Source organism: Girardinichthys multiradiatus, chromosome 3 (assembly GCF_021462225.1).
Source record: "Girardinichthys multiradiatus isolate DD_20200921_A chromosome 3, DD_fGirMul_XY1, whole genome shotgun sequence".
Classification (NCBI taxonomy): Eukaryota; Metazoa; Chordata; class Actinopteri; order Cyprinodontiformes; family Goodeidae; genus Girardinichthys; species Girardinichthys multiradiatus.
Window position 1 is genome coordinate 46878635 of NC_061796.1, and position 25683 is coordinate 46904317.

The window sequence follows — 25683 nt, forward strand, 5'->3', positions numbered from 1 at the left end:
GAACTTCTAAAGAAAGGCTCAGAGGTTCTGATGTGAGGGGCGGTGTCAGGAGAAGCAGAGAGGAGAGACGCTGCTGTCTGGATGGTGAAGCTCCAAAGTCTGCCTGCCTCCATGGTTTGTTCTGTGTTTCGTGGGAAATGTTTGCGTGTCTGAACAGCTGATTTTATGTGTGATCAGCTGGTTTAGGATGTTATTACATACAGCGCCCCCTACCTGTGTATAATTCAGAAAGCTGATGTGTCCTTTTTCTTTTCTTTCAGCCTTCAGGCATAGTTTATGATTTGTAAATAGTAAAATTTTATTTGGGTTTGACCCGCTCCGGCCATTGTGGTCCTTAATATTCTTTTGATACCTTCTCCCTGCACTACCTCTTAAAAAACCTTCTCATTTCTCCTCCTCCCATGGTCAATCAGTCTGTTTATGTCACATGTAGTCCTGCTCAGCCCCAGTCTGACCAGCTCAGAACAGGGACAAAAAAAAAAAACAAGTACCAGTACAGAAAAATACAGTAATGGAAACCCTCGCAAAGCGGGCCAAGTAGGGCCAAAAAATCTGCTTACGATTTTTGAGTCAGGGAAGAATAAACTATCCCCTCAGTAGTGTTGTAAGGCTGGTGCTAGACCACTGGGTGTAAAATCCACAAAACCTCTGACAGTTTGTGTCGCACCGAGTGCTGCTCTCAGATCAGTGGTAGTAGTAATAGGGACCGTTTTCTGAGGAGCTTCAGTCACACCAGGGGAGCAAAACTGTGAAACTGCTGGGGTCTGTTTGTGGCTCTTGGCAGCGGCTTTGTGCTTTGACTTCAAATGGCTCTACACCCTTTACCCCCGTGGTCCAAAGCTTAAAATGTTTTTTGCACAGAATGCACCTAGCCTGCACAGTGGCTCTTTCTGCATGGAGTTTGCATGTTCTCCCTGTGCATGTGTGGGTTTTCTCCAGGTACTCCGGCTTCTCCCCACAGTCCAAAGACATGCCTGTTAGGTTAATTGGTCTCTCTAAATGACCCTTAAGTGTAAAGAAGTGTGTGGTTGTTTGTGTGTTTCCCTGCGATGGACTGACATCCTGTCCAGGGAGGACCCCGCCTCCTGCCCATGCTGGAGATAGGTACCAGCTTCCCTGCGACCCACTATGGAAGAAACGGTATAGAAAATGACTGACTGACTGACTATGGTTCTGACATGAGGTTTGCATCTCAGAGATCAAGAAAATAAAAACAACAAACAAGTGTAAGAAAATGTTTTACTCAATTACAATAAAATCTGTTTTCAATTGATTGTGATTGTTTCCATCATTGTTGGTCTAAAAATAGATTTAAATTCCCTCCAGGATTCATCTTTTCATGAGATCATCAAAGAGAAAAGGTTCTTGAGCCTTCAAGATGTCGAGGAAGATATCTTGGACTTTTCTGCTGGCTCTCAGTGGGCCGTGGCATAACGCCCTCATCTTGGCCTGGGAGGTCCGCTCAGCACTGATGTTATCATAAACTTCAGGTTGGATAACTCCGGCTTTTAAGAGTTTGTCCAAAATTGGTAAAACGTTGCTCACTTTCTGGATCAGCTCATCCATGTGTTTGTCCACAAAGTGCTTCTCTGACGAGGAAAACAAAAGCTGTTTAGTCCCAGAAAGAATAGAGTTGTTTTTACTCCACAATATTTAAACTAAACTTTAAATGCCCTGATGATATTCTGAGAAATTCAGATGTTCAATGAAGTTTTATTTCTGTCTGATTTGTTCCTTCCAAGGCTAACTTGTTAGCCATGTTTAAAGTGAAAAAGCAGAGAAACTCACCATCACTGGATGCAGCATCTGAGGATTGTAAACCTGCCTTCTTTGCTTCTTCAGCTGCCAAAAAACAAATCAAATATCAGGTTAGAAGCATAAAACCAAATTCTTCCCCCACAGTTTTTGGGTCGGTTCTGCAGGCTACAGTAGCTTTGAAGAATGGCGCTTCTCCCTCAATAGTTTACATGTTCTCATCTATTAGATCTACTCAGAAGTTTTCTACACCGAAAAATTTAAAATACAAACTGAGATCAATGAGCCCTCTGTTGTATCTATTTATATTCTGATTTATAATCGTTTAAATATGTAGCTGGATAATTTCTTAATATATCTGATGAGTGAATATTTTAGATTCACATAAAGACCTTGGATCCACGGGCTCGGTTCTGTGTGGGGCGACAGCTGATTGGCTCTCAGTGCTGTGAAACTTTGCAGAGGTAGTTCTGGATCGGGCAGCTCCAACTGATATCAGCTGCACAGTTTGGATCCGCAGTGATTCTGAGTGTTAGGAATAACCTTTATTAATATGCTTATAGCTGTTTTTCCCAGTTATACCATAATGATATAAAGCATAAGTTCTAATGTTTCCTTTTTGTTAGAATAGGATAAGAAGCTCATAAACATACAGTACAAGGATAAACGGCCCAAGGTTTGTCATAAATGACCTGAAGCTGGGGCACTGGGGTTGATGGTGGAGCAACTGGTATAACTGGTTTGATTAGAAAGCTACAGCACACTTAGATTAAGTATGTACAATCTTCCCGGACATTTAATAACTAAACTGTTGTCTTCACGGAAGGAAAAAAAGGACTCGAAACTGAAATTCAGCCCCAAAGATCTTATTTTAAGGGGTTTAAATGTCTTTATCCTGCAGTTATTGTGAATCAGGTTACTGAGTTGGAGCTGAATGAAACAGGGAGAAACTTGGAGCGGTTCGGATGCCTGGGTCAAAGTGAAAGTAAAATAAGAACCGCGCTGTATTGAAGTTAAATTTCTCGCAGAGAAAACGGTAAAACACGTCAGAATGTGAAGATAAAATAATCAAAATGTTGGATCACTCGCTGATCTCAGAGTAGAAGGAAGAAATGGATCCAGATGTTGTTGAGATGTTTACCCAGTTCGCATGCCTCCTGCCCGCAGCAGATCTCTTTGAGGATCTCCTCGGCCACATTCAGAACTCTTCTCTCGGTATAAACGGAGATCATCACATCTGCAACCTCCAGGAAGCTTTTACCCTGCACCTGGTTCATCTTGACGCCATCACGGCGGTCCAGAAGTTCTGAGCGAAACTTTTCAAAGTTCTCCTTGGTCAGGCTCTCCAGGCTGTTCTTTAAAAGCTTTCTGGCCGATTTTGGAGGCATTTTTCACAACAGTGATCCAGAAGTGCTTTGATGGTTATTACCGGCTCTGGTCTCAGGCAGCTTCACCTCCGCTGTAATGGTGATGTGTTCAAATGCTTCAGGAAAATGTAGTTCCTGCCTCTGATGAGTTCATTTATAAAACTGTCCATTAGAAACAAAAAGATCTGTACTCATCAATGCGGATCTTTCTGTTGTTCCCAGTTTTAAATAATGCCTCATAAATCTGATTGAAATTCTCATATTAAACATTTATTTTAACCAGCAGTTTCCGTCTGATTTAAATATCATCATTAAAATGACACATTCTCCCAGGCCTGCAGATGTGTTGCTATAGCGGACATATGCACATGTTGCTTCAAATAATCAAAGATGAAGATGCTTCTGGAGGTGCAGCTGGGCTCCTTCTTGTTTTATAACACGTTCAGTTTACCATCAGGAGGTTTCTGAAGGAAGCAATGGAAGCTCCTCCTTCATTTCCTTTACTAACATGCAGACTCAAAATGTTCTCCCACTGTGGAGACAGCTATAAATCTACACACCCGCAGGATAGAAGCCCGGTTGTGTAACATCATATCCTATGTTTGCTGACAAAGTTCAAATCTAGCCTCTGCATAAAGTATGTGCCGTAAACGGTGTGTAAACCAGTGGGCGGAAGCAGAGAAAAGGGAAGGTGTGGCCATATTATCAGGAGTTTCCAGGAAATGTACTCAATGTACTAGATGTTGACAGTCCTTCTGCAGAAATGTAGGCTGGAACATGAATCATGAACACTTCTGAATGTAACCAGTAAAAAGCAGCCAAAGAAAGACCGGAAACTTCTGATAAAGGCCATTAAAAATGATTAGGAGCTTCATGTTTGCATGCATTCCAGACATTATTAACAAAACTAAAGAAGTTCCCAGCACCAAAAACAAGACCCACTGCTGCAGAAACACATTACTGACAGAAGTTATATCTGCGAGTCAGAAGTAGATTAGGTAGAGTTTAGGTCAGAGGTCATTAACTGGCAGACCGCGGTCCGGGTCTGGACCCAGAAGCTGTCCCATCCGGACCCATACCTACGGAAAATCAAAGGGGTAATATTTAAAACTTGACAGGCACTTTTATTTGAACTTTTATAGACTTCACGGTAGCGTCTTAGTTTGTACTGAAAAGGACAGACCAGTTGCATGACAGTTAAGCCACACTCAGCCAAACAAGTCTCTGCATTCCTGGCGGTAAATATTGTGACTGCAGGAAGTGCAGAGAAGTCAGACGAGAAGGAAGCAAAGTGACACATGAAAGTTGAGGAGATACAGACAGCCACATCATAGAAAGTAGAGAAAGAGACTAGTGAGACGAAGAAAGGGAGAGTAACAACTGCGCCAGAGAAAGGAAATCAGGACAGTGCTACAGAGAGCTGAATGAGACGGGTGGGACAGAGAAACGGAAAGATAAGGAACAGATGGTGCTTTCTAAAAAAAAAAAATGGACAGTGAAAATTGGATCTTTAATCCAGAATGAATTAATCCAATTAATCCGGAATTTTATTCATCTTTCCCGCTGGAAGCACTAAACCAGTGTGTTTCATATGTTCAGAAACCGTAACACTTCTTAAAAAGTGCCAATGTGAAACTGTTGGAATAATTGAATATAGATTTATCATACATTTCTCCTATTCTTTAACTTGACTATTTGATTTTACAACCTTTCATGAAGTATGTGTGAGAAAAGGATGTGATGAGTTTGTCTGCAGGCAAAGATCAGAGGTGGAGCTGGAAAGGAAGCAGTCCCAGATGAGGAGGTCATAAAGATGAAGGCTGATTGTGTTGAACAGAAAACACACTGATCTTAAGATGATGGAGAATGTGGAAGTGTGTTGTTAAAAAATAATGGTGTTTATGACCTGTTTACGATGCAGCTGTTTTTCCCATCCTTAGAGAGTAACGTTCTTTGTAATTAGGGACCCCGAAAGATAATAAAAAGAGTAGAATGGACAGATGTTTTTCAGAGCGGTAGGAGATTTGTAACTGAAGCACATCTCTGTCCGTTCTTCTCGCAGCGAGTAAACTAACTAATTCTTTGTCTTTCTCTTCTTTTTGTGATGTTATAAGTATTTTAGGTTGTTTAAACCTGACATTAATTTGGTCCTTCGGAGCCGGATTCCAAATACGCCTGATGATTCCAGCGGGTTGGTGGATTCCAGTAAAGACCGTGTGCACGGCAAGTCTTAATCAGACTCACAGACCCTTTCCGAGACTGGATTTCGGCCCGCCCGCTGGGGTCTGACGGCTGACGGAACTCCGAGAGAGAGGAGAAGACAAAGTGGTGAGTTGAGTTTGGATTAAAAAGTGTGACGAATGACTGGAGATCATTGCGTGAAATAAAACCCTGTGAATCCTAGGCCCTAACAGGTAAAAGTAGGACGGCGGAGTCCTGAAAAAGTATTAACAAGTAATACTGAAAATTCCATGTTTCAAGGACGGCGGAGTCCTGTTTAAGTATTTTAAACAAAAATACTAAGAAAGTTCCGCGTTTAAAATGTGTGAATGTGAGAAATAAATGGAGGATTTAAACCACTAGGTTTTGCCTCATACCAAAGCAGTAGGATTGAAAGTGACTAACTTTTGTGGAAGCAAAGGCAAGATTTCTCCACTTGAAAGAGTTGAAGTGAGAATTACCACAAAAGGAGATTTTTCTGTCACCCTACTGAGCAGAATAATCCAGTATTTAGAATACCGTAGGTATTTATATACTGGACCAAATAAAAAAAAAAAATAAAGATGGGAAAAGGGGCGAGTAAAAATAAACTAAAAATGAATAACAATGCAAAGATTGGAAATGTATCAAATTAAAATATAAAAATTAAAATATTTAGATAAATGGATAACCACATATCATTATGATGGTTGTTTAAACTCTAAAAAATTAGTTAATCTATAGGATGCAATAATTAAAAGTACATTAAAAGTACACGTGATTTAAGGAAAATGGACAAAGAAGGATATGATGATGTAGATTATTGGTTAAAAATAACTAAAAAGAGAGAGATGTGATGCAGGAGATAAGAATGGACGTTTTTGTGGAAAGCAGAAAAGGTCAGAGGGCTAAAAAGTAATTTTTGATGGACTTGTAGAATAGTAGGACAGAAGAAGGGGAATAAAAGAGTAGGTGGAAAGTTTTTGTTTTGTACCAAAGATCTGATGAGGTTTGACAGGATAAGATGGGCTAAAATGAGTCCCTTTGGTGAATAAATCCATCCCCACCATGGCTGTACCTCATGTATGTTTTATTTGTGTTTATTTTTTATTGTTTGAGATGCTGGAGGCTGTTGATACAGTTTGTCACGGAGGTTCATGGCATGACACGGTTTTTCTGTGTAACCTTAGAAAATATTTTACCCTTTTTAACAGCAGAACAGACAGAATGAGGGGATTAATCGATAGGCTTACAGTTAGATACAGACGCAGAGCTGACTACGCAGAAATAACCAGAGTGAAACAAAAAGAGAAAGAACCTTTTGAAGAATATAGGATTAGACTGACAAAAGTGTTTAAAATACATAGTGGTCTATAATAAGCAAGGAGTTTATTAACAGCAGTTAAAAAATGCACTACATGCTGGTTCCAGGGATGCAATTAATACCTGGGTAAGGAGACATTTTATAGGGTTCCCCACAGCAAATCTAGAAGACTATGTTAATCATGCCCTCCATGCAGGAAAAGTAATGAAGGATGAAAAACAAAAAAGATAGTCAACACCTTTTTTCACCAAGAAGAAGAAGAACAGATTTATTATCAGAACAACAGAGGAAGAGGAAGATTTAGAGGCAGAGGACAAAACCGCAGGGGTCAGAGAGGAGGAGTAGGCAGAGGAAATTACAGACAATACACCTCAGGGTGTTGGTGTTGTGGGACAGAAGGACATCTGGTCAGAGATTGTCCTGAAAGGAGAAATAATGATTCAGCATGACTAGGACAGATAACAAGTGAAATTATTCCTAGTACCTCAGACACTGATGAAAACAAAAAAACAAAAACACAGGGGCAGGATGTCCTCCTAAATTTCTAGGACCTTCTCTCCCTAGATAGCATAAAACCTGAAGTTAACTTACTGTTGAATGGAAAATCAATTACTTTTCTTTGTGATACCAGAGCATGCAGGACCACCTGTAGAGAAACAATCCCAAATTACAGACTTAGTGATCAGCAAATAACAGTAAGGTCAGCTAGTGGGAAATTGACACGAGTCTGTGAGTCTGAACCAGTTTGGATAAGAGATCCCAATGGACAGTCATGTCAGCTATCTATTCTAATGTTCCCTGAGTGTCCGGTGAATCTATTGGGACGAGATGGATTACTACATCTGGGGTTAGCATTAATTCCAACCTCAGAAGGACATATTGTAGTAAAGAGAAAAGCAGAACTCAGCCAAGGAGATTATTTCGTGTTAAAAGGAGTGAGACCATTTTATTATCACTATTCACTGGATGTTCTGAATAAGCCACCCCTAGACATAGGGACAGCTTTACTAACAGAAGGAAGAAATGTCATAACTCGACTACAAGATCAGATGACACCAGATGATCTAAATATTACCATGTGGTATAAAAATACTCCTGGACTAGATAAAACTTATGAAGAAGCATTAACTAAAGTAACCCCTACTAAAGTCATGGTAACTTATGTTTATACAAATAGGAAGAGTACGTCAGTTGCTGAAGTAGTGTTAGAGGAAGACACTAGGAAGCTCTGCAAAATGTAGACACCTCCACGCATATCTTTATTCAAGGATAAAGAACTCAAGTGGCAGGATATGAGAAGAATAGTGCAGAGGGGAAAAGATGCCACAGACTGGTTTGCAACAACAATGAATACAGAAATTAGTGCATCCACAGGATTTACTAGAAAGTTATTATTTTGGACAGTGACAGTGCAGGAAGGGATACATTTGCATACAAAACAACAATGAGAAATATACCTTACTGAACAGGAGGAACAGTTCTTGAATGAAGTCCCTGATAAGTTATGGTTAAAAGACCCTACTGATGTGGGTTTAGTAAAAGGAGCATTACCTGTCTAAATTAGAGCAAAAACAGAATACAGGCCCAGAGTAAAACAATACCCTTTGAAATATGATGCAAGTGAAGGAATAAAACCAGTAAAGGATTTAATAACTGCAGGGGTGATAATAAAATGCGAGGACTCACCAGGTAACACCCCCATTTTTCCAGTTAAAAAACAAGCTCCATCAACAGGATGGTGCATGGTACAAGACTTACAGGCAGGTAATAATGCAGTCGTTCAGAGAGCACCGTGTGTTCCTGATCCTTATACATTATTAAATTCCCTAAGACCAGATGCTAGAATATTTACTGTAGTTGATATAAGCAATGCATTTTTCTCTGTACCTGTAGATAAAGATAGTCAGTTCTGGTTTGCATTCACCTTTGAGGGACAAAGATATACTTATACCAGACTACCTCAAGGCTACTGTGAAAGTCCAACTATATACTTTCAGGTAATGAGTGCAAGTATGGCCAAGTTTGACCCTCCAGGAGGTAGTCAGGTTTTACTATATGTTGATGATGTGCTATTAGCCTCTCCTGATGAGGAGACCTGTAAAAATGATACAATAGCATTTTTAAAACATTTAGCAGAAGAAGGACACAAAGTCAGTAAAAATAAACTTCAGTTGTGTAAAAATGAGGTTAAATACCTAGACCACAAGGGGGACGCACAATTGTAGAAGAAAGACTGCAATATTACAAGTTCTAAAACCAGTAACAAAAAAGCAAATGATGTCCTTCCTTGGACTAACTAATTATTGTAGAAACTGGGTGCCAAATTATGCAGAAATAGTAACTCCATTAAACAAACTAATGTATGAGGAAGAGCTGAAAATGACGTCTGAACTGAAATGGAGTGTAGAAGCTGAAGAAGCATTTACCAACATAAAGCAGGTTCTAGTTTGCAGTACTGCTTTAGCATTACCAGATTATAGTAAACCATTTGTTCAGATGGTAGATTACAAGGGACATTTCATGACTTCAGTTCTGGTTCAACAACATGGAGATAAAATGAAACCAATGGCCTATTTCTCATTCAAAACTAGACAGTGTTGCGTGTGCGTAACCATATTGTGTGAGAGCTGTAATTGCAGCCTCCATGGCAGTTGAAGTCAGTGCTACAATAGTTTTATTTCACCCTTTAACCTTAAGAGTTCCCCATGCAGTTTCAGTATTATTACTTCAAACAAATATGACCTTTCTATCACCTGCTAGACATTTGTCCTGCATGTCAACCTTACTGTGACAACCACACTTAACTATAGAAAGGGGCACCACTTTAAACTCAGCAACATTGTTACCCACGCCTGAAGATGGAATTCAACATGATTGTCAAGAATTAGCAGAAAAAGAAGCAAAAACTAGAAGTGATTTGCAGGATCACAAAATAGTTTATGTGAATGATTTATCTAAAAAGATGAGAGGGAGAAGACACAAACAGGATATGCATTGGTGACAATGGATATAGTGTTAGAAAAGATGCAACAACAAAGCTCACTACAGGAGATAGAAATGTGGAAAAAACATGGAGCTGAATTAAAAGATGAAATCTATATTTGACCAGATAACAAACCTGTCCTACCATAGAACCTATAAATGGAAGCAATATTTGAGCCATCGTGTTTTCATAATGTCTCAACAGGGGGGAATAGTAGGACAGATATATTAATATTATAAAACATATGGATTTAATTCTTAATTCTTATTAAAAACAATTTTTGTAAAACACGTTTAACATGTGCAAAACATTATCCACAAGGGAATTTAAGACCATGAAGGGGACAATTTTCAAAACTAAGATACCCTTTTCAAACAATTCATATGGATTTTATTGAGTTAAACCATAGTGAAGGGAAAAGGTTCTGTTTAGTCATTATAGATGCATTTTCTAAATGGATAGAACTATTTCCAACTAAACATTACAACTACCTCAGGGTTAACACCCTATGAAATGTTATTTGGAAGACCATACAGATTACCACAGTTTAAAAATAAGTGGGAGTTAGATGAAGAAGCTAACCTAGCTGATTATATGAGGAGTATGTTAGAAAAACAACAGAAACAAAATCAAACTAATGAGGAATGTTCTATTTCCCAGCAGGAAAACTAACTAGTGAAACCAGGAGACTGGGTGTTAATAAGGAGTGTAAAGAAGAAACATTGGTATTTCACCTAAGTGGGAGGATCCATATTAGATATTATTAACCACTGCAAGGGCAGTAAAATAACTGAGAGATCAACCTGGATTCACCTTATACATTGTAAAAAGGTCATTTCGGTTGAAAGCTCCGTCAGGGGAAGTGATTTATAGACTGATAATAGGGTGGACCCAGACATTTAGAGGCTGGAGAGATCCGAAAGTCAGTGAAGACAATTAAGACACTGGAACCATTTAGAGGAGTTAAAATGATTTGTAGATGGATGAACAATGCTTTCCATTGCTGGGCATTTATATTTTTTCTCATACTGATTTTTTTATTTTTCTGGTACTTCTGGGAACCAGTCAAGATGAATTAGAATATAACAACATCTGTTATGAGTTATATGAAACAAGTAGCGCTAAATCAAGGAAGGCAAGATAACCTAACTATGTGCACTAAACAAACTTCTTATACTTATGGTATTCAAGTGTGCGTGAAATCTAAAACCATAGCTGTGGTGCTGATCCACTCAATAGCTTGACCAAACGAGGAAGGAAAGGACAGGATTATAGAAGTTATAAATGGTACTTAACTAATGATAGAAGAGACACCTCATGGTCCATGATGGTAGCTGATGAAGGAAATAATTGGACACCAGAGTGGTGCACCACTGATTATGCTAGTTATTAAAATAAGTTGTTTAAGCTCCATAAAGCTGATAATGTAATCCAGGTAACAAAGCGAAGAGAGTAAAAATTATGTTAGGAAATTTAACTACAGATGATTAAGTTCCAGGTTATTACTGGAGTATCAGGAACAAATAATAACTGATTATTGATGGTAGAACAAGCAGCTAACATGACTAAAAGAGATTGTGTTGTGTGTTTGGGTCCCAGGTTTTTATTATAAATAATTCCAGCTGTGATACCACAACCCTGTATGATGGAAGTAATGAATCAAACTAATCCTAATGAAATGTGTCAGCACTGGGATTCTGTTTTTCCTGTAATTATAGCAGATAAGGATAAATCAGTATTTCATAAACGGGTCACCACTGGAAACTATACATGTATAAATATGACAGAGAGAGGTAACAAATTGGGAAATCTCATTGCAGTATGGTGTATTACAATTGTAAAAGTAAATAAGTGTTTTAAACTAGTCTCTAGAGGAGACATTTGGTGGTGGTTGTTTGATTGATTACCTTCAAATGTAACAGGACTCTGTGCTCTAATTACTTTATTGTTACCAGTTTCAGTATATTCTATGTTAGTAGATGAAGTAACAGATGGACTATTTAGTGTTAAATCCACATGATTGTTGTGATAGGAAGTGCAGAGAAGCAGCTTGGCAGACTGAGGGAGACTCTACATACATAGATGCTATAGATGAATATAAATTAACTGATCAAGTAGCTGCAGGATTTGAATCAAGTATCTGTTGGTGGTGTACGTTGAACAGAAACGTAGACAGGATCAATTATATCCATTACAATGTACAAAAACTAAGAAATTGGACACAAAGCGGGTTTGAAACTGTCCATGACTAATTGGCTTCAACTTCCCTGATGGCATTCCAGAATAGAATTGCTTTGGACATGTTGTTAGCTGAAAAAGGAGAAGTTTGTGCTATTTTTGGAGAAAAATGTTGCACATTCATACCTAACAACACTGCTGCTGGCTGATGGCAGCCAAATGAAAGCCATAGAAGGTTTGAGATCTCTAAATGGCAAAATGAAAGAGCATTCTGGAGTAGACACCTCGATGTGGGACTCCTGGCTGGATGTGTTTGGGAAGTATAAAATTTTAGTATCATCAGTACTAATTTCCTTTGCAGTGTTTGCTGCAATTTTGACATTGTGTGGATATTGTTGAATTCCCTGCCTTCGTTCTCTGTTTAACCGTCTTATCACCACAGCTATTTCTCCTATGGAAGACAGAGTTACACAACTCTATCTGTTATTTAAACATCAGGATGATGAAGATGATGAGGATGCGACTGACCACTTTTCTGACCTGTACCCAGATCCATCTCTATATGATTCTGTGATTTGAATGTCAGTAAGTGCCTCTGAGTGTAATTCTATTTGTGCTCATGAAAATAATCTTACAGTTAAAAAGAAAAATCCGAAAGAAGTGGTTGTTTAAGTGATATGAGAATATGAGCAGATATTTCTATAAACAGGAGGAAATGTTGGAATAATTGAATATAGTCTGCAGGCAAGGATCAAAGGTGGAGCTGAGAAGGAAGCAGTTGCAGATGAGGAGGTCATAAAGATGAAGGCTGATTGTGCTGAACAGAAGACACAATAATCTTAAGACTGGGGAGACTGTGGAAGTGTGTTGTTACAAGATAATGGTGTTTATGACCTGTTTACGTTGCAGCTGTTTTTCCCATCCTTAGAGAGTAACGTTCTTTGTAATTAGGGACCCCGAAAAGATAATAAAAAGAGAGGAACGGACAGATGTTTTTCAGAGCGGTAGGAGATTTGTAACTGAAGCACATCTCTGTCCGTTCTCCTCGCAGCGAGTAAACTAACTAATTCTTTGTCTTTCTCTTCTTTTTGTGATGTTATAAGTATTTTAGGTTGTTTAAACCTGACAGTTACCTCCCATCTGAATTAACTAAATTTGAGACTACAGGGGAAGAACAATTCTGTCTCTGAGCTGATCACAGCCGTCCACTCCTTTCAGAGGAAGCTTGAGGTGTTCAAGGAAGACCTGCAGGAAGAGTGTGCCCACTTCCCAGCACTACAAGAACCGGTTCAGGGGGTGCGAGAAGTGTCTTTCTTTGTTGATTTTTTTGATAAGCTGATTCTAAACTTCAGAAACCGTTTTGACAGCTTCAACTTTGGGCCACAGCTCAACTTGTTCATTCAGAACCCTCATCACAGATCTCAAGAAGTTCTCGGAGGAAGTGGCACAGCTCCTTAAATGGGTAGATCATGTACCTCTCCAGATGCAGTTGATTGATCTCCAAGCAGATGTGGCCCTGAAAGAGCAGTTTGAAAGAACTGACCCTCCCACTTTCTGGCTCCAAGTAGCCATACACATCCTGACCATGTTTGGCTCCACACACAACTGTGAAGCAGCTTTTTCTGCAATGAACATTATCAAAACTAACTGTCGTTCAAGACTCACCAAGGAACACCTCCATATATGCATGAGAATGGCTTTGACTGTATTCAAGCCTAGGTTTAAAGTTCTGGCAGGGGAAGCTCGAGCTCAGTTTTCTCACTGAGCAAAAAAGGGGGAAACTCAACACAAAAGATGAAGAAAATAAGCTTCTAAAGTTGTTGAAATTTCTTATCTGTAAACCTGTTGAGATTGTTGATGTAACACAAAAAGAGAACATTTCAGCTCTTTGTTTGAGTTTTTTTCATATTCTGAATTCAACACAACAAAATTAAGTTATCATATCATTAATATTGTCTTATTTGCAAATGAAGCTCAAATTTATTTAGCTTATGAAAGAAAATTGCACCTATGGGCAGATATACATATGTCAGTTCTATGATGTCACAATATAACAACAATAAATACTGAAAACATTCTATGATCACGCATTCCCTGGTGGAAACAGAAGCTGGGTACACAGGGTTAGACTCTTTCATCACCCAGGCTGAAGTCACCGAGGTGGTTAAAAAGCTCCGCGGTGGCAGGTCTTCTGGGGTGGATGAGATCCACCCTGAGTACCTCAAATCTCTGGATGTTGTAGGGCTGTCATGGTTGACACGCCTCTTCAACATTGCTTGGCGGTCGGGGACAGTGCCTCTGGACTGGCAGATTGGGGTGGTGACCGGAGGGTGTGTTCCATCTACAGGGGGATCACACTCCTCAGCCTCCCTGGTAAGACCTACGCCAGGGTATTGGAGAGGAGAGTCCGGCCGATAGTCGAACCCCGGCTTCAGGAGGAGCAGTGTGGTTTTCGTCCCGGCTGTGGAACACTGGACCAGCTCTATACCCTCTACAGGGTACTTGAGGGTTCATGGGAGTTTGCCCAACCAGTCCACATGTGTTTTGTGGACCTGGAGAAAGCATTCGACTGTGTCCCTCGTGATGCCCTGTGGGGGGTGCTCCAGGAGTATGGAGCGGGGGCCCTTTATTAGGGGCCATCCGGTCTCTGTACAAGCGGAGCAGGAGTTTGGTTCGCATTGCCGGCACTAAGTCGGACCTGTTCCCGGTGCATGTTGGACTCCGGCAGGGCTGCCCTTTGTCACCGGTCCTGTTCATAACTTTTATGGACAGGATTTCTAGATTCAACCAAGGGCCAGAAGGGGTCCGGTTTGGATCGGTGCGGCTGCCGCAGTAATGGGGGCGCTGTGCTGGTCCGTTGTGATGAAGAGAGAGCTGAGCCAAAAAGCGAAGCTATCGTTTTAACGGTCGGTCTACATTCCTACCCTCACCTATGGCCATGAACTTTGGGTCATGACCGAAAGAGCGAGATCCCGGATACAAGCGGATGAAATGAGCTTCCTCTGTAGGGTGGCCGGGCTCTCCCTTAGAGATAGGGTAAGGAGCTCGGCCATCCGGGAGGAGCTCGGAGTAGAGCCGCTGCTCCTCCACATCGAGAGGAGCCGGTTGAGGTGGCTCGGGCATCTATACCGGATGCCAAATATCCTTCCATGTCTCCTCCTCTACTGATGCCCAGGTTAAGACCAATGGTGCCTTTACCGTCACCCGCCTGGGCTTAGCCCAGCATTTGTACCCTATAGAGCAGCTGCAGAAGAAGAACAAACACCTCCGTGGCCTTCCCATACCTGCACTAACAGGTGCTCAACATTGGCTCCTTTATGGCTCTGATCAGGTACATCTCATAACACCTGTGGAACCAGTCCAACTTGGGCTGCCTGGGGGACCTGCCGCTGTTCATACAAAGCTGGGATGGACCCTCCAAGGCCCCACCCGTTCTGTGGGGCGGCCAGTTCACTCATACCGCCATGTCGAGAGGCTCTGGCAGATTGACATTGTACCTCACCGACCAGAAAGAGAGGTGACTATCAAGACAGGATCAACAAGCAGTCTCCCTATTGGATGCTAAAACAGTCCATGTTGAGGTTGATGGAGTCAGAAGGTATGCCACACCACTACTACGTCACGCAGCTATGCCCCAACTTCATGCACCAAAAAGTCAGTAATGTCTTTATTGCGGAGCACTGAGGCACGGATCTTGAAAGACCTTGAGCGAGTAGAGATCTACAGAGCAGAAATGCAGAAGCTCATTGGAGCTGGAGTTGTGAAAGAGATCACCCAGGACGAACCCTCCAAGGAGTGTAGGTACATCCCACGTCACCTAGTCTCCCGCAATGGTAAGAATCGGCTAGTTTTTAACTGTTCTCACCAATATCAAGGGCAGACTCTAAATCAGTACTTATTACCTGGGCCCACGATGGGAGCCTCGTTGGTCGGTGCATTACTGACATTCAGGGAACACACCGTTGCAGTTAGTGGCGATATCAGGGATGTTCCATCAGTTTCGCCTCCTACTTGAAGATCAGGCCCTACTGAGGTTCCTATGGTGTGACCTAAAAGTGGATGAGCCCCCAAAAGTATTTGAGTAGCAGGTCCTGCCTTTCAGTACTACCTGCAGTCGCTGCTGCGACACATACGCACTACAGCACCACGTTGCTGACCATTGCCGGCCTGATGACATTCTGAGATTTTCTGTTGAACGTTGCTTCTACGTGGACAACTGCCTACAGAGCGTGTGCACAGCAAGGGAAGCTGAAAAGGTGGTGGATTGTCTCAGAGATCTCCTGTCCTCTGCGGGCTTCGACCTGCGACAGTGGGCCTGCAATGAGCCCCGTGTCCTGGACCACTTGCCCCAGGAGGCCAGGTCTCAGAGCCTAGACATGTGGTTAGCACAAGACGAGATCCACCCTCAGGAATTCACACTTGGCCTTAGTTGGAACTAGGAGAGAGATTTCCTGAGCTATAAGCAGATACCAGTGTCCTATGATGCCCCAACCCTTAGGAACATCTAGAAAGTCCTGGCTTCCCAATACGATCCTTTGAGTTACCTGTTGCCTTTCACAACTAGGGAAAAGTTCATTGTTCGACTGCCATGGGACAAACAATAAAGTTGGGATGATCCAAATTTACCTTCTACCCTGCTCCAAGCCTGGTCCAGCTGGGAGGATGACCTGCAGTTTTTGCCTCTACTACCAATACCTTGCATGAGCATAATGATCCAAACAGGAGGTCTCAGGGGCCATCTTTCCTTCTGCAGAGCCCAGACAGCTGGCCTGAAACGCCCAACATTGAACAGCAAGAGGACCAAGCCAAGCTCAGAAAGTTGGCCTTTTGTGGAGCCAGGGCCACTTTACCTGCAGTTGATGGCCCAGAGGATAAGAAGTACAGCTCCTGGCAGGAGCTTGTGGATGTTACAGCTAAAGAGATCAAAGGAGAACCGACCCCCAACAACCCAAAATATCAGCAGGTTGAAATAAGGGTCTTGCAGCAAGCTCAAAGGCAATCCTTCCCTGAGGATTTTAAGCTACTTTCTGCAGGGAAGTCGGTGTCGCCCTCAAGTCGCCAGCTCACCTTAGCCCCTGTAATTGACCAGACCTCCGGTTTAATAAGAGTGGGTGGTCGTCTTTGACGGCTGGAAGGCTTAGACCTGCCCCTTCACCCTGTGGTTTTCGATTCATCACATCCAGCTACTGTATTGTAACACCAGCTAGCCCATCAGAAGATTAATTTAAACTTCAACTCTTCAGCTGCTCCCCATTTCAGTGATGTGTGGGAGCGGGAAATTCAGTCGGTCAAGTCTGCACTCTACGCATGCGTTGGAGTTCAACCTGTCCATGAGGAAGTGTTGCTTAGAGTCCTCTTGTAAGTGGAGGCCATCCTCAATTCAAAACTATTAGGCTATGTATCAGCCGACACAGCAGACCCTGATCCCGTGACCCCAAACAGTCTGCTCATGCGGCGGCCTAATGGCTCACTCCCGCTGGTGATGTACCCAGAGACTGAGATGTTAAGCAGATGACGCTGGAGACATTACCAGATCCTGGCGGATCAATTCTGGTCCAGGTTTATAAGAGAGTACCTGCCTGAATTACAGACAAGACAAAAATGGCAATCCTCCCTTCCTGGCCTACTGGATGGAGCGGTGGTCATGTTAGTGGAGCCACATCTGTCTCGACCCCAGTGGCCAGCTGGGCGTGTTGTCACGGTTCATCACAGTGATGATAGATGCGTCAGGTAAGCTGACATCAATATCAAGGGGCACATCTACACCTGTGAAGTGGATTTTGATGCAAATGTGCCCTGCACATTTTGGGGTGGCTGTATAAAAGGCTATTAGTTTTAAGGACAACTGTGTTTTTGTTTCCTGCTGCTAGGGTGCAGTGACGTACTTATTCTTCTTCCTCTGTGTTTTATGTTAGAAAACAGCAGAGTTGCAACTGTTTCTGTCTTCATATTTCTTACATATGGGGGACTTTGTTAGTTTGGCAGAGATTAAGTCCGTCTTTGTTTGAGGTGTGCCTTATTGTGATGCTCCGAGTGATTAGTGGATGACAAAAGAGAGTAGTTTATTTGGACATGCATGTAGTGTTCTACTTGACATGATTGTTTATCTCTGTATTACTATTTCCTCCTCAATAATCTGTTTATGGTAGTTTACGAGCAAACCGATTGTATATTGTTAATGGCTGGCAGCTGCGGCTCTGCTGCAGGACGCTACAGCTGCTTGCTCTGTGAGGGGAGCGGGAAGCAGGGTAGAACAGTGCGTAGTTTGAGCACTCACCTATGTAATGTGCATGTAATATGTAATATTATATAAACTAAACTCATTAAACTAGGATACACTTTTACTTCATGTAATACATACATACCACTTTATGTATACATTTAGTAATGACTGTAATATTAGTACTGATAACAGGACAAGAAAGGTCCAGGATGAGGGTCCATGTTCTATTTTAAACACCCTTTTCTCTACAGAAGGTGTTTAATAGTAAAGACTGAACTAATGGCTCACATGCTCAGCGGAGATCAACAGACTGGGTTGTTTAATGTTTTATTTAAACATTAAACAACCCAATGTTTTATTTTTAATTTTATTTATAATTTTATAATTTTTACTCCGTGAGTTTATCCTTTTGGGTCTTTAATCATGTTTTCCCATCAACCCACTCTGGTGACCCTGATCTTTTGTACCGTTGGACTTGACTTCTGCTTTAACACTGTAGATCATGAGATACTCATTTCCAGGCAGAAGCAGTGGGTCAGCATCACTGACTCATCTCTCATCCAATTAAGGTCCTACCTCTCACACAAATTGAGGCTTGAGGAACACCACAGTATATGTCCATGTAAGCTGATTTCTATTCACCCATTTGTACAAATTTGTGTCTGTTTTTGAACTCATTATCCAGTTCAGTCCAACCCCTCTGATGCCATAATGTTCCATTTTGTTGAATATTATGATCAATGGTATCAAATGCTTTATTTAAACACCAAAAGTATTCCTGTTTCATATCTTTTATTGTCTATCGCATTAGAAATGTCTTCCACCAGTTCCAACGAGGACTGGCTGAGAGGGAAGAAATTGAAGATGCTGTGGGGTGACTTGAAATGGGCTGAACATACAGATGCAGATGGCTACAAGTTATTTGAGAAAAGGTGGGTAGACTAGTGTGGTGTCTGATAATACTGGAGGCCTCAGGTTTGATCTGGAGCCTAAACCAGATGTGTTCACCAAAGGTATGGTATGGATCTGAGAACATACTTAGAAACACGCTGCAGCTAGAGGCTGGGCGAGCCACATATGGGAAGTGTGCGTACTCTCTGAAGATTTATAAGAAAGGTCTGTAAGCTTAGTTCTTGAGAATCCTATATTTAGCAGGACTTCTCCCAGATTGACACGTAGATCTGCAATATTGATCTGGGCAAGTATCAATAATAATTATCAAATAAGGTGCAGCATAACTCTACTGAACCACAGAGATGTTTACCCAGTTCTGTTGGACCCTTCTTCAAACCAGCAAAAACATCCTTCAGTGCCTCTAGATCATGTTGCTCATATAATGAGATATGAGAAGTTTATCTCAAAATTAAATTTTCCATCGAGGGTCAATAAAGGAAAGTCTAAATATGGAACAAGAAATAATCCATATAACTGATGATAAAGCGGTCCTAGCCTGGGACACATAGACAGAAAACACCAATTTTGTCACCATCAGTAAAATAATTGGATCCTGATCATTACGTCTTTAGTTAAATACAATAAAAAACTACAATTATTTAATACCAACATGGGAAAGAGACTAGGGATTACAGGAGAGCAGAGATTGGGAGTCCATTGGGAATATTTGTATCCATTGTATCCAGGGCTGCACGGTGGGGCAGTTAGTAACACTGTTGCACTCTTGCAGCAAGAAGGTCCAGGGTTCGAATCCCGGCTGGGGGTCTTTCTGCATGGAGTTTGCATGTTCTCCCCGTGCATGTGTGGGTTCTCACCGTGTACTCTGGCTTCCTCCCACAGTCCAAAGACATGCCTGTTAGGTTAATTGGTCTCTCTAAATTGCCCTTAGGTGTATGAATGAGTGTGTGCTTGGTTGTTAGCGTGCTGCCCTGCGATGGACTGGCGACCTGTCCAGGGTGGACCCCGCCTCTCGCCCATAGACTGCTGGATACAGGCACCAGCTCCCCCGTGACCCACTATGGAATAAGCGGTAGAAAATGACTGATAACTGTATCCATTATGAGAGCAGCTCCTGTTGATGCTGGAAATATCTATTGTCTTAAACTGGAGAAAAAGTCACCAGTTTTTTTTTTCATTTCACACAGAAGTCAACCTGTCAAAATGATGACCAAAGTATCTTTATTATTTTTTTAACATTAGGACCCCGTCCAGGTTCTCCATAAAGTCCGTCACAAGCTCTCTGGCAGTAATGGGAGGCATAAAGCTGATAAACAATGATCCAGAATGTCTCTGATGGTTGTGACAGACGCGAGTCTCAGGTCAGCTCTGATGCTCCTCTCTGTCAAAGTCTCGGCTGGAAAAAGATCTGAACATCAGAGGAGGAGACTCAGCATTTTCAAGACGAAGCTTTCATCCCAGTTTTTAAAAAGTCACAAAACCGTTTTTTTTTAACTCATATATCATATAAAAGATGCAAACAGAGACTTTAAGGAATCTGTTTATAAGCTAGGTCATAATCAAATAATGAACGCTAATATTATGTTTCAGAAACATCCATATTCATACGTTTTCATACAGCAGGAAGCTGAGCTTCTTCATGCTATTTACCGGCTGGTTCTGTTCTACAGAATAAAAACGACCCAAAAGCTAAATGAAAGTCCGTCTTTTCTCAGTCCTGTCCTACACATCTAACCTACAACTGCGCACTCATCTGACGAACCTGAACCTCCACTGTAAAAGCAGACAATTTTCTGACACAGCTGGTTCTACTTGTAAAGCAGAAAGGAAGACGGATATTTATAACAAAATGCATATTTATTATTGCAGTTTAAAACTTCAGATATCATCTAACAGCTTCATTCATAAACTACTTCTACTGGTGTTGCTTTGCATGTTGATTAATTACACACATGTGTTCTGGTGTCACAGATTTCCCTGAGGAGAAACAGAACCATTCTGCTTCTTCATCCATAATTTGCTCAGAGGGAGACGTTTTAAGCTCATTCTGAGAAAACAGCAGCCATGATCCTTCAACACTGAATTCATTTCAATGTGTGAGATGTTTTCAGGCCACAGCAGGAGGCAATCAGGAGAAAAACAGCAGGTTAAAATGCAAACATCATGCATATAAAATATTTATTAATGCAGTATTAAATTTAATTAGAGTAATGAACAACTGCTGCAAAAGACATCGTTAGAGACAAAATTCATCTATTTATCTGCAACAGTTCATAGGATAAAAACAATATGGTAAAAAATTATTTTGAATTTAACAAAACAAAGAGTGAGTTGTTTCCATTTTGCAGCTGGATCTTCTCAGATTTCAGAAAGACAATTTGAGGTGATCTGGATGTCTTCAGTTTCTGCTCCTGTCCAGCAGCTGCAAACAAAGATTGAATTTCTGTAGAAACCCCTCAGATTTAATGTCGACGTTACGTTGTGAACGAAACACAGTTCTGATTACTCACCTTAAAAAAACGAGCTGTTTGTCATCCTCCTCGCATCTCCTGGGCTGTGAAACAGATCAGAAACTTTCATGTAAAAATCTGTTAAAATTTGTAAAATAATAAAAAAATTTCAAGGTTTGTTCCTCCAGCCTGAAAATCCTGCAGATATCATCTTCTTTCTGCAGCCTTGTTAAGAACTGGGCAGTTACTCAGTGATGACATATGCATTTACTGGTTGCTATGGTGATTCCCTCTTTTTCTAGAGGACCAGACAAGCTCTATTTTCAACCACTCTGAAATAGACGGCCAAACATCTTTAATTTGGTCTCATCTGTGTAAAGGACCAGTAGTCCTGCTGGGCCTTTCTAAACCAAGCATGTTCAGTCATTTCCTTTTTGTCCTGTCATGACCTTTAACCTTCTAATAGAGGCCTGTAGAGTCTGAAACTCTTGGTTTTTTGGTCATTTCTCTGATCTTCACGCTCTGACTTTGGGTTGAATCAGTGGGGACTTCCACTCCTGGGAAGACTGGTAGCCATCTGAGATGTTTTCCTCTTGGAAATAATCTTTCCCTCTGTAGAATGATAGACCAGAAAGTTTGGAGATGACCTTCTAACCCTTCCCAGATTGATGGGCAACTTCCAGGACTTGCTGGGTCATTGCTGACGTGTTCCCACATTGGCATGGTGTCACCTGCATGTTCCAGAGCAGCAAACTATCCAAACTCATGTGTTTATGGAGGTAATGTATGATAATGAAGAATAAATTATTTGTTGGAGGACATTAAACATCAACTCCTAGATGCCACTTTCCCTCTTATAGAAGCATTGAGAGTCGACTGTTGTCCATTCACTGCTTCTGTATTTTGTTATTCTTTAATCTATAAATAATGACAGCTACATGGTGGCACACACTGGACCCTAAAAACAGTAGGGAATTTCTACACGTGTCCTCATGCGAGTAGGTTCTCTCTGGGTACTCCAGCTTTCTCCCACAGTGCAAACTATGAATTTTGGGTTAATGGTGGAACTAAATTATGCTAAATTGTCAGTATGTTGCTGGTGTTGCTTTGTATGTTGATTAACTACACACATGTGTTCTGGTGTCACACTACGGAATAAGCGGTAGAAAATGACTGACTTTTTATTTGTTAAAAAAAAAGCTTAATTGACCCCATGTTTAAAGATTTCAATACTTTATAGTTATGGTAAAAACAGATAATATTTGTTATCCTCCGATATGTAAACCAGCAGAATTAAAGAAGGTGTATTTTCTTTTTACCATTACTAAACTCATTATGATGCAGTAACTGAATTTGGTCCTAGGGGGCGCTTCTGATCAGTAAAGTGAAACCAAAAGTAAAATGTTTTGTATAAATCTGATAAACTAGTTAAATACATTTTTTGTTTCTTGAAGGTAACGGATAAAAAAAAATCTGCAGTTTTCTTGTTTCCTTTAAGCTGTAAGCTGTTTTATTTCTGAACTCTTGTTGACCGCAGAGACAAACTTCTGTCTCCAGCAGCTACAGGGTCTCACCAAGGGTCTCCGCCTCACTGTTGCAGCCAATTTCCCTCAGGATCTCCTCAGTGACTCCCACAGCCCCCTCCTCGGTGAAGGTGGACACCAGCACATCCACGATATCCAGGCGCTTCTTGCCCTCCACCCTGGAGCGTCTGACCCGCGGCTCCTGCCTGCGGTCCAACAGATGGTAGCAGAACTTCTCAAAGTTTTGATTGGACAGGTCCTCCAGGGTGTCAGCTAGAAGCAGCTTAATGCTCCTCCGAGGCATTGCTGCTGACAGAAACCAGAAATCAAACCAGAACCTCCCAGGAGCGCAGTGAGCTGCCGCAGACTGCAGGAAGACACCGAGGAGTCCGTCTGCAGGAGCTCTAATTGGAGGCGGGACCAACAGAACAATGGAGTGTTTTTATTTATTTATTAAACTTTATTGAAAACATCTGCAGATGTGTTAGGGTTCAATTTGTTGTGATGGACTGCTGACGTGTCCAGGGTGCACACCGCCTCTCGCCCATATCCTGCTGGAGATAATCACCAGCTGCTCCAGAAGAAGCGGGTACAGAAAACAGATGGATGGAAGTTTCAAAAGAAATATCTAGTAAGCTTAATGCATTATCATTTGTGCAAAACTGTTCATGAATTTGTGATCACAATGAAAGTATTTTATGCCTATTAGAAAAAACTAAAATAACATGCTAAAATATACATTTCACATGATTTATATTCAAGCTGTATTTAAATGATAATGTACTTTTGGATCATTTCGTTTCTTTATTGTAGAACAACTTAATATTTTGTGTTGGGTTTTGATGAAATTAAGTGAAAGGTGTTTGACATGTAATAATTTATGAGTTTGGTCTAATTACATCCGTTTTAAACTAAATGTTAAGTTTTTGACTAAAACGAACTGTAGGACCTATAGGGTTTACCACAGTTTTACCTCCCTACATTACTGCAACTAACAAGTTACTTTTTGAAAAGTAGTTTACATTCTTTTTCTCTTTTAGGGTTTTCTAAAACGAATCAAATCCATTCATCATCATCTAACTGTAAAAGTTTTAACACACAAACTGGTATTTCTCAAGGAACTTGAACAGATTAGCGTGGCAATCATTGAACACCTTTTATTTACGGTTTAAGGCCATGAAACTGTGTAGCTGTTTGGTTGTTAACTACAAAATATTCAACAGATCATTTATAAAAAGCATTACAGACTTCATTTTTTTCATCTGCTAACTGTTTTTATTTCAATCTTCTTGTAAGAAGTATTCCGATACCTGCTAATTTAATAACTCTGTTAGATCAGCACTTTAATCCCCTCATTTATGCTTTTTACTTTACAAGGTAGTTATCTACAAGTGTTTGGGTAACACAAGTCACATCAGATTACCTTAAAAACTTTATTTTAATAAGATTTAAATGATCTCTTTTGATGACGTTAACAGTTATAATAATTTCGTGAAATATCTTGAATTCTGTGTTTTTTAGTTTGTGTTTATTTTATTTCTGGGTAAAATATGTATTTGAAGTGAAGTCCAGTAAATATTCTGCATTATTCCAGAGAAGTTCATAAATAATAATAAAACACAATTTATGATTTGGCTCTCTATTTCATCATCAATCCTAAACCTTCAGGCCGTTATCTTCTGGGCCAAGTCCTGGGAGCAGAAACCGGGTAGAAAGTGGCAGCTCAGCCCTCCAGTCAGAAATGCTGAGAAGAAACCAGCAGGATATGTTTTTGACTGCCTTATTCTGAATTTGATAAATTTGGTAAATTCCTTGAATCTACTGCCTGTCAAGCACTGAGCATGCTCCTCAGTCACTAAAACAAGCATATGTCTGAATGCATCCTTGTTGGGCATTAAAGTACCTTAAGTCAACATTTATGTCTCTCTGACTCCCAAAACTTTATATGTATTTTTTATTTAGCAAAGATTTTTCTTGCTTGTTTCGTTTTACATTAGGGGTGTTATAACTATTGCTCCTTTATCCTTAAAATATGTCTCTTTTATATATTTTTGACATACTTTAGAGTCTCAGCTCAGTCAAACTGCAGTTTGCTCTCCAGACAAAAACCAGAAACTGCTTCTGGTGCCGCTAAAGTCTAGACATGATCAAATTTCAACAAATTCATTTTCTCTGTGTCTTTTTCATCTATATGTGAGATGCTTGACAACCATCTCCTACGGCAGAGTCCTGTTTGGAAGCAGATACAATACAGGACATTGCAAAACTACACAAATGAACTTGGACGTGCTTTTCTCCTTAGAAATAAACTCTTCATCAGCAGGTCAGAGGTGTTGAGGGCTCTGGTGAAGGCAGATGATACAGACCCAGAAAGCATCTATCGCTGTCAGTGGACCTGGGCTGTGCTGGTGGTGGTGTTGATGAGGGGGCCCAGGACGGTAGCGAGGAAGACCTCTTCACTGTCACCCAGCTTCTGACCTTGGAGAAGAGCGTTGAAATCCAACCCGCTATTTTCCATCATTTTCTCTACCCAAGCGGTAATTGGAACGGCAAAGCTATGCTAGAGGTAACATGATATCTTTGTGGTAAATTATCTTGACTTGCTTCATCAATGATTAAACCCAGGTCTGTGAGACATTCTAGCTGCAGAGATGGAAAACAAAACCTGAAATTTGTTTGAGCTTCAGTTATTAACCAAAGATCTGCAAAATGACGTGAATCACTTGACCTTTTTAAAAGGCATTTTAATTGGTTTCCAATCTTTACTAA

General features: G+C 40.9%; 1 protein-coding gene across 1 annotated transcript; it reads right to left on the reverse strand.

Annotated features, from left to right (window-relative positions):
* Window positions 1–1225: 1225 nt before the first annotated feature.
* pycard (PYD and CARD domain containing) lies at window positions 1226–23345 on the reverse strand. The gene is made up of 4 exons (XM_047361834.1): window positions 22966–23345; window positions 2897–3145; window positions 1789–1842; window positions 1226–1589 (listed from the first exon to the last, which is right to left on the reverse strand). The coding sequence occupies exons 1-4, from the start codon at window positions 23216–23218 to the stop codon at window positions 1330–1332; spliced, it is 816 nt and encodes a 271-aa protein (XP_047217790.1). The 5' UTR covers window positions 23219–23345; the 3' UTR covers window positions 1226–1329.
* Between the last annotated feature and the right edge of the window lie 2338 nt (window positions 23346–25683).

Coding starts and splice junctions, on each gene's coding strand:
- pycard (XM_047361834.1), bottom strand. CDS start 23,218: ATGCCTCGGAGGAGCATTAAGCTGCTTCTAGCTGACACCCTGGAGGAC. Junction 3,146..22,965: donor CAGTGAGGCGGAGACCCTTG/GTGAGACCCTGT, acceptor CACTGTTGTGAA/AAATGCCTCCAAAATCGGCC. Junction 1,843..2,896: donor GCAGGAGGCATGCGAACTGG/GTAAACATCTCA, acceptor GTTTTTTGGCAG/CTGAAGAAGCAAAGAAGGCA.